The following is a 17,566-nucleotide window of genomic DNA, read 5'->3' as shown; positions in this document are numbered from 1 at the left end:
CATCTCATTTATCCATATAAAATTATTTATAATTAAAAAGCAAATTAATAATTGATTTATTCATTAGTGGAAGATGACATCCTGTAAGAGTTAATAAAACTTCATCTCTAAAAATGGCCTTGAGAAAGAGACATCCCCCTGTAATTCATCATGCTAATTATTTTTCACATATTGCATCTGCTATTCACTTCAGTCATGACTCGTGAGTCAAGTATTCAAGAATTCATACACTGAAGTGTTTTGTACGTTTCCAATAAATTGATAGAAAGCCTGCATTTGTTCATATTAACTGACGTTCTTACCAGTCAATATTTACAGTGAAATACACTACTAGTACTTCATATGGAGTCTACCTCTATTGCCACTTTCAAAACAACTGAGAACTCAGCGAAAAAAACTAGCACCGACTGGGAAAAATCGATTTGAACGTTCATCCAACTCGGAATTCCGATTTGGGTATTACCGCCTCTTTCAAACCTTAGGATCACTGACGTCATGTTTTCACCTCGTATTTTTCAGTTCCCAGTTGTTTTGAACGCGGCAAAAAGTAACGTCTTCGTCTGCTTCTATTCTTCAAGTCAATCACACGTACAGTAGCTTTCCCTCAGACTGATTAACCCACATCCAGTGAGCCAGAGGGAATATTAAGAGGATAAGAGATCCCCCCCAAATCACCCTTCATACACAACCATTTCACATCTCCCTCAGGTTGGTTCAAGAACTGTCTTTCTTTTTCACAGAAGAGCGACTAGCACTGTTTATTGCTTTTACACATCGGAGTGGAGAAGAGTAACAAAATGTGAAAGCTTATTCCCCCATGTTTTACCCATTACCTCTATGTCTCCCTTGAGATAATGAATGCGTCCTAAATGGCAACCTATTCCCTATAGAGCACACACATATAGGTCCTGGTCAAAAGTAGTGTGCAAGGGGAAATAGGGTGCCATTTGGGACATATATAAGGCCAGATGTCCTTACCCTCGATCACATCACTCGTCCTCTCCTCTTGTCTGCGGTACTGATGACATGTTGTTCACCCAAAGCCCAAAACATAGGCCATTTAACCTGACAATTTCTCTGAGAATCTCCATTGAAAGCTCTTTTTAGTCCAGGACTAGGCTTTTTCATCTGTTTCCCGGAAACCAGCCACCACAGTATCTAGAATATATTTTACAGGTCTGAATGGACGAACCCTTTAACTACCAGGAAATACACAAAATTCGCTAATTGGATGCATTGCTGATTCAACAAGCAAAACTAAAGCACTTTCAGAAAGAGAGAGAAGATTATTGGAAACATTAGATCATCACTCCAATAAACAGTGCTAAATGAATTACACCAGTGGCTCTTTAGTTACTGTATCCGCAATGACATTTTGCTCAGCCTGGGGTAACCCGTGAGTACCCCCTCATGTGCAATATACCAGTAGGCCTATGTTCCTATGCGTCTTCCCAAGTATCCCCTGGTTTATCCGTACCCCAGGTTGAGAACCTCTGAATTCCACCAATAAAAACCCTGTTTTGGAGGACAGAAATTGCAAACCAGGGCTTTTGAGACCCAAATGAGTGACTGATGTTTATGCTCATGGTGGATCTTGAGAAATTACACTTTATGACCAACCAGCACAGCCTTCTATTACAATAAAGGCCTCGGGGCTAAAGCTGAACTGCCTGTGTAGACTGTATAAAAGGTAATAACCCATAGCCTCTCCAGTGTAGCCTCCATGTGAGACAGTGCCACCAGCTGGTGATAAATAAACATACTGCTGTATTCAAGTACACAAAGCATATCTGTATTTGAATGATCAAAATGGAAACTTCGATCAGAATTGTATGATCGATGTTTGCATTACATGTCCCAATATAATATTGAGAACATTTTGAAACTGAAATACTAGGAATCTATAAAGAATCTGAAATCAATACAAAACCAGTAAGAAGTGAATCCTTCAGACAAGCTTTTCAGACACTGGCGAGACACAGCGACGCGTTAGTCCCCCCAAACCCAAAAGAGTTTGTGAGAGCTACCCGCCTGCCCTCTGTCTTCCACTGCTGTGCTGTGCAGGGCACATAGTTCAGGTCAAACTCTGGCTCGGTGCGGTCCAGGTTGAGGGTGGGTGGCAAAGTGCTGTGGTAACAGGCCAGGGCAGTGAAGGCTGCCTCCAGGGCCCCGGCAGCCCCCAGGAGATGCCCCGTGGCCCCTTTAGTGGAGGAGACAGCCAGGGAGGCGGTGTGCTGCTGGAACAGTCTCTTGATGGCAGAGTTCTCTGCAGCGTCACCTAGTGGTGTAGAGGTGGCGTGTGCGTTCACGTACGTCACATGGGCTGGTTCCACACCGGCGTCTCGGAGTGCTGCAGACATGCACCTGGAAGAGATCAGGAGGGAAATGAAAATGGACTGCAAAAATGGCATGACTTCAAATATGTTCACCATTTCATTTTAAAAAGTCAGAACCGTTGTGAAATAGGCTAACATTTGTTACAAATATTTATCTCATGGTCAAGTTGATAGATAGACAATGGTACAACCTACAGTACATCTCAATGGTTCCTTAAATCCTAACACAAATAGTAAGCACCTGGTGAAAGAGTGCTATAAACCCCATCCATGACTACTACCTGAAGGCTCCGTCTCCATCAGCAGTGGGGGCTGTGATGTGGCTGGCGTCCCCTGACAGGCCGTACCCCAGCACCTCAGCATACACCCTGGCCCCCCTCCTCACAGCATGCTCCCACTCCTCCAGGAGCACCACCGCAGACCCTTCACCCATCACAAACCCATCCCTCTCTGGGTGGAAGGGCCGCGATGCCAGCCTGGGCTGGTCATTCCAGTGGGTACTCAGAGCCCTGCAAGTAAAAGTTCAAGTTGAATTACACTCACATAGTAGTCAGTACAAACTGAAATCCATGAACATACAAATAGCATAGACATAAGTCTTAATACATATGTAAAAATTGATCAAAGGACAGACTAGATCTATACTAACAACAATAACACAAACAAACAATATTATCCTAGGATCGTCAAGCCTGACCTCGCCCTGGCGAACCCCGCGATTGACAGAGGTCCCACGCAGGCCTCTGTCCCACCCGCTACCATGGCGACGGCATCTCCGTGGGCGATGAACCTGGCTGCGTCACCGAGGGCATGGGCTCCAGTGGTGCAGGCGGTGGAAACAGCGTGGTTGGGACCTTTCAGTTTGTGCTTGATGCTGATGTGACCGGCAGCCATGTTGACAAGGATACGAGGCACAAAGAAGGGGCTGACCTTGAATACAAATACAATACAACTTTTATAAAATCTATCAAAATGTTTTATTTGCAGTCTGTTCTTATTTAATCCCAAGTTCTCAACCCTGCACTGCAAATAGGACACACTCCTACCTACCAACCCTGCCACACACACACGCACAAACACACATCTGAGAGTTTGGAAGCACCACAGCACACTTCAGCGGAACCCATAACTAACCTTACTGTAACCTTTCGCCTGGAAGATGGCCGACGTCTTGGCGATCTCGTCCAGAGAAACCATGCCCATCCCCACCGCCACCCCTGTGGTCAGCTGCTCCTCAGGGCTGCTGGGATACCACCCAGAATCCTCCAGTGCCAGCTGGGCGGCACCGAGAGCCATGACAGTGGCTGGTGACATACTGTTGATCTCCCCACGAGTGGCAAATCTCTCATCCTTGAACTGGCCCTCTCCATCCCCTCGGGGCACCAGGGCTGCCACTTTACAGGGAACTGTCTTATACATCTCAGAGTCAAGGGCGACGATCCCACTGGCACCACTAATCAGCTGGTTCCAAGGTAGAGTAGTCCCTGTGCCGAGAGGAGAGACAAGTCCTATTCCAGTGATTGCTACTCTCCTCCTGGACGGATTCTTTCCACAGGTGTAGTGTCTCAGATTGGGGATTGTTGAACAAACAGAAGTGCTCTTGTTGAGAAGTGTTCTGGTTGTGTGCTGTGAAGCCAAATATAACAGCAGCTTTGACCAACACGATGACATGCTGTTGTTTTATTTCTCTGCTATCTACCACAGTGGATCCTGTGGTGTAGAGAAAAAGAATAAACAGTTTAGCAGCATAACTCCTTCTTGAGCCATACATACCACCAATCATGTCAATACAGTATGGTATGTACATAGTACAAATGCTTTTATAAACTGGGTGGTTCGAACCCTGAATGCTGATTAGCTGACAAGATGGCGCCGGAGGAGAGGGCTGCCATCTTATCGGCTCTTAACCAACCATGCTATTTTGTTTGTTTTTTCGCGTTGTTCGTAACTTGTTTTGTACATAATGTTGCTGCTACCGTCTCTTATGACCGAAAACAGCTTCTGGACATCAGAACTGGGATTACTCACCTCAAATTGGACGAGGAGTTCTTCTTCAATGAGTCGGACGCGAGGGATATACTACGGACACAGACCAGATCCCTGTGATTCGCTGAAAAAAGAAACGTAGGTTTTGCGGAAAGAGATCAGGATGCCTTGTGAGGATCAGGTGACGAGTGGCTAATCTGCACTTGCCTTTCGTTTTACTAGCTAACGTTCAATCGCTGGAAAATAAATGGGATCAACTGAAAGCACATATACCCTACAAACGGGACATTAATAACTGTAATATCTTATATTTCACCGAGTCGTGGCTGAACGACAACATTAAGAACATACAGCTGGCAGGTTATACACTCTATCAGCAGGATAGAACAGCAGCCTCTGGTAAGACACGGAGCGGGGGGCCTATGCATATTTGTAAACAATAGCTAGTGCACGATATCTAAGGAAGTCTCAAGGTTTTGATCGCCTGAGGTAGAGTATCTCATGATAGTGTGGTCTACAGCTTATCTACCTCGAGTTTTCATCTGTATGTTTTAGAGGTCGACCGATTAATCGGAATGGCCGATTAATTAGGGCCGATTTCAAGTTTTCATAACAATCGGTAATAGGTCATTTTGGACGCCGATTTCGCTTATTATTATTATATATATATTTTTTTACACCTTTATTTAACTAGGCAAGTCAGTTAAGAACACATTCTTATTTTCAATGACGGCCTAGGAACGGTGGGTTAACTGCCTTGTTCAGGGGCAGAACGACAGATTTTTACCTTGTCAGCTCAGGGATTCAATCTTGCAACCTTACGGTTAACTAGTCCAACGCTCTAACCACCTGCCTCACGAGGAGCCCGCCTGTTACACAAATGCAGTAAGAAGCCAAGGTAAGTTAATAGCTAGCATTAAACTTAAATCTTATAAAAAACAATCAATCAATCATTCATAATCACTAGTTATAACTACACATGGTTGATGATATTACTAGTTTATCTAGAGTGTCCTGCATTGCATATAATCGATGCAGTGCGCATTCGCAAAAAAGGACTGTCGTTGCTCCAACGTGTACCTAACCAAAAACATCAATGCCTTTCTTAAAATCAATACACAGAAGTATATATTTTTTAAACCTGCATATTTTGCTAAAAGAAATCCAGGTTCGCAGGCAACATTAACCAGGTGAAATTGTGTCACTTCTCTTGCGTTCATTGCACGCAGAGTCAGAGTATATGCAACAGTTTGGGCCGCCTGGCTCATTGCGAACTAATTTGCCAAAATTTTACGTAATTATGACATAACATTGAAGGTTGTGCAATGTAACAGGAATATTTAGACTTATGGATGCCACCCGTTAGATAAAATACGGAACGGTTCCGTATTTCACTGAAAGAATAAACGTTTTGTTTTCGAGATGATAGTTTCCGGATTCGCCCATATTAATGACCTAAGGCTCGTATTTCTGTGTGTTATTATGTTATAATTAAGTCTATGATTTGATAGAGCAGTCTGAATGAGCGATGATAGGCACCAGCATGCTCGTAAGCATTCATTCAAACAGCACTTTCGTATGTTTTGCCAGCAGCTCTTCACAATGCTTCAAGCATTGCGCTGTTTATGACTTCAAGCCTATCAACTCCCGAGATTAGGCTGGTGTAACCGATGTGAAATGGCTAGCTAGTTAGTGGGGTGCGCGCTAATAGCGTTTCAAACGTCACTCGCTCTGAGACTTGGAGTAGTTGTTCCCCTTGCTCTGCAAGGGTAACGCTGCTTCGAGGGTGGCTGTTGCCGATGTGTTCCTCTTTCGAGCCCAGGTAGGAGCGAGGAGAGGGATGGAAGCTATACTGTTACACTGGCAATACTAAAGTGCCTATAAGAACATCCAATAATCAAAGGTATATGAAATACAAATCGTACAGAGAGAAATAGTCCTATAATTCCTATAATAACTACAACCTAAAACTTCTTATCTGGGAATATTGAAGACTCATGTTAAAAGGAACCACCAGCTTTCATATGTTCTCATGTTCTGAGCAAGGAACTTAAACGTTAGCTTTCTTACATGGCTCATATTGCACTTTTACTTTCTTCTCCAACACTTTGTTTTTGCATTATTTAAACCAAATTGAACATGTTTCATTATTTATTTGAGGCTAAATTGATTTTATTGATGTATTATATTAAGTTAAAATAAGTGTTCATTCAGTATTGTTGTAATTGTCATTATTACAAATAACATTATTATTATTATTATTATTATTATTTTTTTTTTTAAATCGGCCGATTAATCGGTATCGGCTTTTTTGGTCCTCCAATAATCGGTATCGGTATTGAAAAATCATAATCGGTCGACCTCCAGTATGTTTCGTAGCTGTCTACATACCACCACAGACCAAGGCTGGCACTAAAACCACACTCAATGAACTGAATTCCACCATAAGCAAACAGGAAACCGCTCATTCAGGGGCAGCGCTCCTAGTGGCCAGGGATTTTAATGCAGGGAAACTTAAATCTGTTTTACCAAATTTCTATCAGCATGTTAAATGTGCAACCAGAGGGAAAAAAAAACTCCACACACAGAGACGTGTACAAAGCTCTCCCTTGCCCTCCATTTGGCAAATCTGACCATAATTCTATCCTCCTGATTCCTGCTTACAAGCAAAAATTAAAGCAGGAAGCACCAGTGACCTAGTCTATAAAAAAGTGGTCAGATGAAGCAGATTCTAAACTACAGGAGTGTTTTGCTAGCACAGACTGGAACATGTTCCGGGATTCTTCCGATGGCATTGAGGAGTACACCACATCAGTCACTGGCTACATCAATAAGTGCATCGAGGACGTCATCCCCACAGAGACTGTATGTACATACCCCAACCAGAAGCCATGGATTACAGGCAACATCCGCACTGAGCTAAAGGGTAGAGCTGCCGCTTTCAAGGAGCGGGACTCTAACCCGGAAGCTAATAAGAAATCTCGCTATGCCCTCCGTTGAATCATCAAACAGGCAAAGCATCGATACAGGATTAAGATTGAATCCTACTACACCGGCTCTGACGCTCGTAGAATGTTGTAGGGCTTAAAATATTACCGACTACAAAGGGAAACCCAGAAGCGAGCAGCCCAGTGACGCGAGCCTACCAGACGATCTAAATGGCTTTTATGCTCACTTCGAGGCATGCAACACTGAAGCATGCACGAGAGCACCAGCTGTTCTGGATGACTGTGTGATAACGCTCTCGGTAGCCGATGTGAACAAAACCTTTAAACAGGTCAACATTCATAAAGCCACTGGGCCAGGCGGATTACCAGGGCGTATACTCAAAGCATGCACGGACCAACTGGCAAGTGTCTTCACTCACATTTTCAACTTCTCCCTGACCGAGTCTGTAATACCTACACATTTCAAGCAGAACACCATAGTCCCTGTACCCAAGGAAGCAAAGGTAACCTGCCTAAAGGATTACCGCCCCATGGAACTCACTTCGATAGCCATGAAGTGATTTGAAAGACTGGTCATGGCTCACATCAACAGCATCCACCCAGACACCCTAGACCCACTCCAATTCACATACCGCCCCAACAGATCCACAGATGACACAATCTCAATTGCATTCCACACTGCCCTTTCTCACCTGGACAAAAGGAACACTTATGTGAGAATGCTGTTCATTGACTACAGCTCAGCGTTCAACACCATAGTGCCACGAAGATCATCACTAAGCTAAGGACTCTGGGACTGAACACCTCCCTCTGCAACTGGATCCTGGACTTCCTGACGGGCCATCCCCAGGTGTTAAGAGTAGGCAACAACATGTCTGCCACGCTGATCCTTAACACTGGGGCCCCCCAGGGGTGTGTACTTAGTCCCCTTCTGTATTCCCTGTTCACCCACGACTGCGTGGCCAAACACGACCCCAACACAATCATTAAGTTTGCTGACGACACAACAGTGGTAGGCCTGATCACAGACGAGACGGCCTATTATAGGGAGATGGTCAGAGAACTGGCAGTGTGGTGCCAGGACAGCAACATCTCCCCCAATGTGAGCAAAACAAAGGAGCTGATTGTGGACTACAGGAAAAGGCGGGCCGAACAGGCCCCCATTAACATCGTCGGGGCTGCAGTGGAGCGGGTCGAGAGTCTCAAGTTCTTTGGTGTCCACATCACCAACGAACTATCATGGTTCAAACATACCAAGACAGTCGTGAAGAGGCCACGACAAAACCTTTTCCCCCTCAGGAGACTGAAAAGATTTGGCATAGGTCCCTCAGATCCTCAAAAGGTTCTACAGCTGCACCATCGAGAGCATCCTCACCGGTTGCATCACCGCCTGGTATGGCATCTGCTTGGCATCTGACCGTAAGACACTACAGAGGGTAGTGCGAACAGCCCAGTACTTCACTGGGGCCAAGCTTCCTGCCATCCAGGACCTCTATACCAGGCGGTGTCAGAGGAAAGCCCATAACATTGTCAGAGACTCCAGTCAGCCAAGTTATAGACTGATCTCTCTGCTACCGCACGGCAAGCAGTACTGGAGTGCCAAGTCTAGGACCAAAAGGCTCCTCAACAGCTTCTATCCCCAAGCCATAAGACTGCTGAACAACTAATACAATCGCCACTGGACAATTTACATTAACCTCCCCCCACCTCCTCCCTTTTGTACACTGCTGCTACTCGCTGTTTATTATGTATGCATAGTCACTTCACCCCCACCTACATGTACAAATGACCTCAACTAACCTGTACTCCCGCACACTGACTCGGTACCGGTGCCCCCTGTGTATAGCCTCGTTATTGTTATTCTTATTGTGTTACTTTATTCTTATTTATTTTTTTATAAATGTTTTATTTTAGTCTACTTGGTAAATATTTTCTTAACTCTTCTTGAACCGCACTGATGGTTAAGGGCTTGTAAGTAAGCATTTCACGGTAAAGTCTACACTTGTTGTATTCGGCGCATGTGACCAATAGTTTGATTTGATTTGGTTGCACTAATTGTACTGTTTTGTCCACATAACCTGGTTCAAGCATGAACGACAATACCCAGGAAGAAGACACCGTGACGCTGAAACGTTGGTGGTTAACCCAATAAATTACTGGGAGTTTATGCATAGTGTGCGACTCTTATTGTTTTTATAACTGATTCCTCACCACATGACAACAAACTCCAAGCGTCCAATTTGTCTAACTATGAAATAAACCTCCTTGAATCATCTATTTGCCACTTACCTTGTGAACGCTATTATAGATAGCTCAAGTGATTACGAATATAGTCATTACACCTCTGAAATCCTCTGCAAATAAAAAATAAGTCTCCTTCACACGCTCACAAAATCCATGCAACTAATTAACTGAGTTCATTTCAGGGGGGTACTATCCAATTGCCTGCTCCCATACATTGCCTGCTCCCAAGCATTGCCTGCTTTCCATAACAGAATATTATCAATGTATACATAGATTCAAGGAAATAGTGCATTTTATTAAATATCATTAGCTGATTTTGCAGTAAATTTGATTATTGAATAGTTATGATTTGTTCAGGCATTGCAAAGGCATCTATTTTGATTGGCGGTTGCTGTTGCTCAGGGTTGCCAGGTTTAGTTGATATTTGTAGCCCAATGACTACTCAAAACCCGCCCATAAGGTCTGAAAACTAGGCCCTTTTTCCAATAACGTAGTCGAACGAGTTAAGAAGTAAATCGACCTCCCTTCTAACCCAAGAAGACTCGAGGATGTAATCGCTTCCAAAGATGCTTCAACAAAGTACCGAGTAAAGAGTCTGAATACTTATGTAAATGTGATATTTCAATTTGTTATTTTAATACATTTGCAAAAATGTCTAAAAACTGTTTTTACTTTGTCATTATTGTGATTCGAGGAAAAAAATATTTAATACATTTTAGAATAAAGCTGTAACATAACAATGTTGAAAAAGTCAAGGGGTCTGAATACTTTCCGAAAGCACTGTATGTGAAAACATGTATAATGCTTCACTTGTTATGAGCATATACCTGAAATGTGTGTAGAGACCTCTCACCTGGTACGTTAGATTGTAAACATACAATAACTGTCATTCATGAGGCATGTTAAATGTATTTTTTAAATAGATTTGTTTTGCTTAATGGCCCTGAATTTGCCAGTCAGCTCAAGAGACGGGGGACAGGACCACGGACTGCCCCATTGGTGAGATATACAGCCGTTTTACTGAGTCAAATAACTGCTTACTTCATTGCATGTTTGTGGACCGACTGGGACCACTGATACGAAAATGTTTGCACGCATGACTGTAGTTGCTTTGACTGTAGTCGCTTTGACTGTATTCGCTTTGACTATAGTTGTTTTGGATGATAGTGTAAATTGCATATATTATTACTGTATCTTATTATTCACTTTAATGGTCCTTGGAGTCTTTGATCTTTGGGTTCAATGGGGGCTTTTTTTAAACAATGGGTTTGTGTTCCTCTCCCTTTCTCTCCCAGGATGCTGCAGCAGAGTTTGTGTTTGTTCCGACTGAGAAGGTGAAGAGTGGGAGATTATTTCATCTGCAGTACAACTCCACCAAGGATCACTACTGCAGGGTGTCCAGTGACAAGGAGGACATCCAGGGACAAGCCTGTGTGGAGGAAAGAGTCTGTGTTCAGGAAGCTGAAGAATGACTGGCAGATGGTTTGTTTTCATCCATGTCATAAACGATAAGATGCCATGCTCTTAATGATTCAATGCAGTTCTTCTATTGACACATCAATGGGAATACTTTGTGCTGCTTATCTGTCTTTTTTCTGTTGGTCAGTCTTTGTGATTGTTAAAGCAATGGCATTACTTTTTAGCAGAAATAATAATAAATTATTTATTGAGCATTTATCAATCTATCCAAACTTTGGATATGTTGCTTCTATAGGATATGTGTATATCAACTGTAAATGTTCCATATTTATGCTGTCTTATTCCTGTCAGTAAATGCGCATTATGTCCTGTCAGGTGTATCTAGCTCGTACAGAGGGCTCATCGCCAGGGAACATCAGTTGGAAGTTGGACTGTGCTCCTGTAGGGATGAAGATAAAGACCGTCTCAGTCAGAACATGCAGCCAGACCTTTCACTCTGTAACCGGCCGCTGGGGTCTGCAGTCTGGACAGAACACAACATCGTTCTCAGGAGGTGGATGTATGATTGATAGATTTTTGTCAGATAGATTTTTGTCTGGTTTATGTGACACATACCTTTCAGGATTAAGTTGGAAGCCTTTTTTCAAATCAATTTAAAGTGCAAATTGTAAACTGGTACTTAGTGATTTGTAAATGTAATAGATATATTATGATTTGATAGTCAGAGAGCTGTGACATTGATTTGCATGTGCACTTAACTGATCAACATTGTTTTCTTCCTTATCTTGCATAACAACAGCTAAACAGTTTTAATGTTTTGTCACATTTTTGAACACAAACAGGGAGATGCATTCTGTTCCGGGTCTTTCTTGATCCTTGGAGCTGGTCAAGGAGGCGGAGCTAGACGGAGGAGAGGGATAGTCGTCATGGCAACACTCCCAGATGTTCCGGCGGGCTTTGAATGGGCCGAAGGAATCCTCGTTTGAAATCCTTGTCAAGATGGAGGAGGACTACGCTTAATGAGTGTGTTCGATCACTCTGAGCAAGGCGCTACGTTGGTTTGCAAATCTTAATAAAGCAATGCGTAGTTATTTTGGGATGCAACATGATATATAGATCAGTGATTCTGCTCAGTGCCTTGCTCAAGATAATCACCTTGAATACACCGACTCTGTGCATAGTCATGTATAGTGTGTATATTCATAGGCATCTTGGTGCTTATGAGATAAACGGAGGAGTAGTAGTTTGGTGATATTGTTTGTGGGTATGGATGGATGGATGGTAAGATAGTCCAATAATCATTCGGGATCTGTGTGTCTTGAATCAATAATCTTGTATTGATTACAGATCTTGTAATGATGCTGCTTGGATATTTACTACCAGTAATGTCGTGAGACCCAGACCCAGCTTCTGTATGACACAAAAGCCTTTGTTATCTAGACTGTCTCTGCCAAAAGAGGAGTTACTTACTTGACTTAATCCTCTTTGAGCCTTTGGGAGCACATGGCATCCACCATGGCTTTCCAACTCAAAGGGGACTATGGATCAGTATGGCCTGGCTGCAACAACCTGCCATAACAAGGTTCTGGCTCCTGACACAGAATAGGGATATATGACCTGTGAGCCTAAAGTCCATCTGCTATGGAGTTTCCACTCATCTTTTGAAGAAACCAATATTATATGTGTAATTGTTAAATGTAATGTTTGAATGGACACCAGAAAGCCATGTAACTATTGATAGGTTTTTATGTCTGTCCACTTATGGTTATGGATATACTAGTATTCTACATTTATTTGTGGTGAATGCATGTATTAGTCACATGCACCGAATCCCACAGGTGTAGACCTGACAGTAAAATACTTACAAGCCCCAAACCAACAATGCAGTTAAAAAAAAAATACAGATAAGAATAAGAAATAAACGTAACAAGTAATTTAAGAGCAGCAGTAAAATAACAAGAGCAAGACTATATACAGTGGATACCGGTACAGAGTCAATGTGCAGGGGCACTGGTTAGTTGAGGTAATATGTACACGTGGGTAGAGTTATTAAAGTGACTATGAATAGATGATAACAACAGAGAGTAGCAGCGGTGTAAAAGAGGGGGAGGGGCAATGCAAATAGTCTTGGTAGCCATTTGATTAGGTGTTCAGGAGTCTTCTGGCTTGGGGTAGAAGCTGTTTAGAAGCTTCTTGGACCTAGACTTGGCGCTCCGGTACTGCTTGCCCTGCGGTAGCAGAGAGATTTTTGAGTAGTGAGTAGTCTATGACTAGGGTGGCTGGAGTCTTTGACAATTTTTAGGGCCTTCCTCTGACACCGCCTTGTATAGAGGTCCTGGATGGCAGGGAGCTTGGCCCCAGTGATGTACTGGGCCGTTCACACTAACCTCTGTAATGCCTTGCAGTCGGAGGCGAGCAGTTGCCATACCAAGCAGTGATGCAACCAGTCAGGATGCTCTCGATGGTGCAGCTGTAGAACCTTTTGAGGATCTGGGGACCTATGACAAATAGTTTCAGTCTCCTGAGGGGGATTAGGTTTTCCCTCTTCACGATTGTCTTGGTGTGCTTGGACCATGTTAGTTTGTTGGTGATGTGGACACCAAGGAACTTGAAGCTCTCAACCTGCTCCACTGCAGCCCCTTTGATGAGAATGGGGGCGTGCTCAGTCCTCTTTTTCCTGTAGTCCACAATCATCTCCTTAGTCTTGATCACATTGAGGGAGAGGTTGTTGTTGGAGTTAATGTGTTCTTGTTCAAATATGTAAATTGTGCAATCGTTATAATAAATGTTTATTTTTTACAGATTAAATGTGGTTTCATACAGTTTGCCTGGACTACATGGGTGCATTGGTTAGAGAAAGTACTGCGGTTGGTGTGTTTCTACTACCACCTACTGGTTACAAATTGCAAGTACATGTATTTTTTCATTGGCTGAATTACCGGTGCCTCGAAAAGCGAGCCCCGGATTGGTGGGTTACGCTGTTGGGATTGTCGCCGTGCGGATGGTGGAGCCGGATGGAGGCAGGCGGCGGTGTTTTTATTTCTGAATGAACATTTAGGGTATTAAATTTCAGCCGTATTAAAAACAATTTTATTTATACATTATTTCAATTGATTTTGTACTACATGAAATGTTGTGAAACTATTTAACGTTTGGAATTTGTACAGTAATTTATAAATCTAGGCAAGTAGCAAGCAAGCTTTGTTGAGGATTTCAGGCCTAGTTCTAACCACCGCTCGTCGATTTTAACAATAGCCGCGATACACTCCCTCATCCGGAACTATTTTGACAAGACATTTTTCAACTGGTACGAACACAGAAAATATCTCAATGTGGTCCGTTGACTGAAATAATTCCTGAGTTTATGGACTATATTGTATGCAGGACTTTTCAGTATTTTATCTGCTAGTAGCATCACGAAAATTTAGGGAAACAAAAGGAAGATGTCCAACGGCGCAGCAGGAAGCGGGGGTCTGACTTGGGTGGTAAGTTACTATTTTGTTAAATGTTGGATTACTGGACAGACTTACTTTATCGCTCCAGGTAGCGTTCATCATTTTGCCACGATGCACGAGAGAAATTCCAGTTTGTCACGAGCTGGACATTCTAAAATGGCCAGTGATGATGCTAACTAGCCAGCAGCTAATACACCCCTTTAAACTAGCATGCGCCTTTTAAAGACGGGCCATACTTTGGTATATTAATTTAGCTATGATTGCCCGGCACAAATACAGTCACAGATTGGTCCAACAACGTCAGAAGATACATTGTTTTTTGTAAACATGATGATGTCATTAGGCAACATTGCTTTCCTGCAAGGCACGGGTGAATGAGCCACTTGGCCAATGGCAATGCCCCAAAAAGTTCTTTGTTGCAATACACGTCAAGTGTGATTGATAGTCAGTTTGCATATTTTGCATGCACGCCGTTTGAATATAGAATCTTAAATGTGTCTCAAAATACAGTTATTCGTAGGTAGCCTAATCTATATAAAAAAAATATGCTTACATATTCCTTAAATGTATTTGCACAACATTTGACCAGCTAGCTATAGCAGCTTCCAGCCCGTAAATGCAGTAACACAATTTGGGACCTGTGCGAAGCTAGTCAAATAAGGATTTAGCGACAATAGTGGAATTTGCGGTTCGGCTTCAAAATAAAAATCCACCATTTGAAAGTGATTCAAACGGATACAAATAGTGGACTCATGCCATATTTGGTCTAGAAATTAAACAAAAGACAAAGTTAATTTGACAAATGTTTTTGGTTGACTTTAGAATTGCATTGGGGGCATGCACTGTACAGCCTAACCTATTGATGTTGCACCCATGAAATGGGGAATCAGCCTACTCCGTGACACTCACAGAACACAACTGTCTAGAGATTACACAAATATTAGCATCTTCGCTCTTATGGCAGGACTTTGTGGGAAATCACCTTTCCAGTCAGTCTATTTTGTGTATTACATGCTGACCACACCGCTGGCGTTCCAAAATAAATGTACACATGCATGTAATACAATCATTGCACCCACACTGCTCGCGAGTGTCTGCGTAGCCAGGCGCTAAAATACAACTTGTTTCTATTTGTGACGCTTGATGCGCTGAGAGTCCCGCCTCTCCCATCTCCTCATTGGTTTTTAGGAGTATATACCCACGTGGGTGATGAAAGATTAACTGAGGTCCACAATCCAGTCCAGTTGGTAGTGGTAAGGCACCTTAAAGTTGGTTGCCAGCTGGCATATAAAGTCCAAAGAAGAAGAATCCTGACGGAGGAGAGATTACTAGAAACAAACTCGGTTTACCCATATATCTGTGAATTAATTGTCGGAGTAGAGGACCGGGTGCATTTAATGTAAAATGCTAAATTGCCATAAATGTTTAATGCTTTTCGACCTGTCTGCAAATTAATATAGTTGGTTCAGAGTTCGTTTTGATATTTCAACCTGCGTGTCCTGATCGCGTCTGGTGTGGGTAGACAAAATCAACATGCGCGTGAGCGGTCTGGTCAGCATGCCAGACATTCATATTGCACTGTACAGCCTAACCTATGGATGTTGCACCCACGAAATGGGTAGTCACTCACAGAACACAACTGTGTAGAGTTCACACAAATATGAAGCTCTTATTAGAGAACTTTAACTGTGGGAAATCAGCTTACTATACCGCCTATTGTGCATATTGAACCTTCATATTGGACTGTACAACCTAAAATAGAGATTGTGCACCCATGAAATGGGCTATCAGTCTTCTCTGTGACACCCAAGTATTCAGACTCCTTCACTTTTTCCACATTTTGTTACGTTACAGCCTTATTCTAAAGTTGATGAAATTAAAATGTTCCTCAATCGACACACAATACCCCATAATGACAAAGTGAAAACAGGTTTTTAGATATTTTTGCAAATGTATTCAAAATAAAAGACAGATACCTTATTTACATAATTATTCAGACCCTTTGCTATGAGATGTGAAATTTAGCTCAGGTGCATCCTGTTTCCATTGATAATCCTTGAGATGTTTCTACAACTTGATTGGAGTCCACCTGTGGTAAATTCAATCGATTGGACATTATTTGTAAAGACACACACCGGTCTACATAAGGTCTCACAGTTGTCAGAATAAAAACCAAGCCATGAGGTTGAAGGAATGGTCTGATGAAACCAAGATTTAATTATTTGGCCTGAATCCCAAGCATCACATCTGGAGGAAACCAGGCACTACTCATCACCTGGCCAATACCATCCCTACAGTGAAGCATGGTGGTGGCAGCATCATGCTGTGGGGATGTTTTTAGCGGCAGGGACTGGGAGACTAGTCAGGATCAAGGGAAAGATGAATGGAGCAAAGAACAGAGATCCTTGATGAAAACCTGCTCCAGAGTGCTCAGGACCTCAGACTAGGGCAAAGGTTCACCTTCCAACAGGGCAATGACCCTAAGCACACATCCAAGACAACGTAGGGGTGGCTTCGGGACAAGTCTCTGAATGTCCTTGAGTGGCCTAGCCAGAGCCCGGACTTGAGCCCAATCGAGCATCTCTGGAGAGACCTGAAAATAGCTGTGCAGCGACGCTCCCCATCCAACCTGACAGAGCTTGAGAGGATCTGCAGAGAAGAATGGGAACTCCCCTAATACAGGTTTGCCAAGCTTGTAGCGTCACATCCAAGAAGACTCGAGGCTTTAATCACTGACAAAGGTTTTTCCACAAAGTACTGAGTATATTGTCTGAATACTTATGTAAATGTGATATTTCAGTTTTAATTTTTATAAATGAGCGAACATTTCGAAAAGCCTGTTTTTATTTGTCATTTATTGGTCAGAATACTTCCCGAATGCCCTATATAATAGGCTGAATGCTTAATGTGGCTCATTTCACACAGGTTTTTAGAGTCTCACAATAAAAAGCTAAGATAATATTTGTGTAAACTCTACATAGTTGTATTGTGTTCTGTGCAACATCGAGGTTAGAGTGGGAATTACACCATGACATTGGGGTAGGGGTCTGTATTGAGCAAGTGCGTCTACATTTTTTATGGGCCTAATAATAAAGATGTAATTTAAACATACAAATATTTTCCTTTCATTGTGGCATGAACACAACCAGTTATGACATTTTCATCTGATTGTCAAACA

At 42.7% G+C, this 17,566-nt stretch overlaps 2 protein-coding genes and 1 long non-coding RNA gene across 9 annotated transcripts in view; 2 read left to right on the top strand and 1 right to left on the bottom strand.

Moving 5' to 3' along the window:
• Nucleotides 1–726: 726 nt before the first annotated feature.
• Nucleotides 727–9,705, bottom strand: oxsm (3-oxoacyl-ACP synthase, mitochondrial). 2 transcript variants are annotated; one of them, XM_071368182.1, is made up of 7 exons: nucleotides 9,560–9,701; nucleotides 5,110–5,191; nucleotides 4,365–4,446; nucleotides 3,471–4,046; nucleotides 3,034–3,266; nucleotides 2,618–2,845; nucleotides 727–2,364 (listed from the first exon to the last, which is right to left on the bottom strand). In XM_071368182.1, the coding sequence occupies exons 4-7, from the start codon at nucleotides 4,005–4,007 to the stop codon at nucleotides 1,962–1,964; spliced, it is 1,401 nt and encodes a 466-aa protein (XP_071224283.1). In that variant the 5' UTR covers nucleotides 4,008–4,046; nucleotides 4,365–4,446; nucleotides 5,110–5,191; nucleotides 9,560–9,701; the 3' UTR covers nucleotides 727–1,961. The 2 variants fall into 2 exon arrangements, with proteins under 2 accessions (XP_071224283.1, XP_071224284.1); XM_071368183.1 differs by lacking the exon at nucleotides 5,110–5,191 and having other exon boundaries at nucleotides 9,560–9,705.
• Nucleotides 9,706–10,139: 434 nt separating this feature from the next.
• LOC139554939 (uncharacterized) lies at nucleotides 10,140–11,746 on the top strand. Its single transcript, XR_011670918.1, has 3 exons — nucleotides 10,140–10,513; nucleotides 10,810–10,996; nucleotides 11,309–11,746. It is a non-coding gene; the product is annotated as an uncharacterized lncRNA (long non-coding RNA).
• A 2,154-nt stretch (nucleotides 11,747–13,900) lies between these two features.
• The window catches only part of LOC139554925 (DNA topoisomerase 2-beta-like), a 34,526-nt gene continuing 30,860 nt past the window's right edge, over nucleotides 13,901–17,566 (top strand). For all 6 annotated transcript variants that reach the window (XR_011670916.1, XM_071368210.1, XM_071368212.1 and 3 more), the window contains exon 1: nucleotides 13,901–14,418. Coding sequence is in view for 5 of the 6 variants with exons in the window: in XM_071368210.1 (XP_071224311.1) it covers nucleotides 14,377–14,418 (42 nt within the window). In the remaining variant the exon portion in view is untranslated. The remainder of the gene's footprint in view (nucleotides 14,419–17,566) is intronic.

Source organism: Salvelinus alpinus, chromosome 26 (assembly GCF_045679555.1).
Source record: "Salvelinus alpinus chromosome 26, SLU_Salpinus.1, whole genome shotgun sequence".
Lineage (NCBI taxonomy): Eukaryota > Metazoa > Chordata > Actinopteri > Salmoniformes > Salmonidae > Salvelinus > Salvelinus alpinus.
The sequence above is the reverse complement of the archived record's forward strand: the minus strand, read 5'-3'. Positions and strand labels throughout refer to the sequence as shown.

Bases quoted from the DNA above. Each gene is read 5' to 3' on its own strand.
- oxsm (XM_071368183.1), bottom strand. From the start codon at position 4,007: ATGTCATCGTGTTGGTCAAAGCTGCTGTTATATTTGGCTTCACAGCAC. The intron at 2,846-3,033 runs GTCAGGCTTGAC...TTTTACTTGCAG, and splicing joins GCGGGGTTCGCCAGGGCGAG to GGCTCTGAGTACCCACTGGA. The intron at 2,365-2,617 runs GTAGTAGTCATG...GATCTCTTCCAG, and splicing joins GATGGAGACGGAGCCTTCAG to GTGCATGTCTGCAGCACTCC.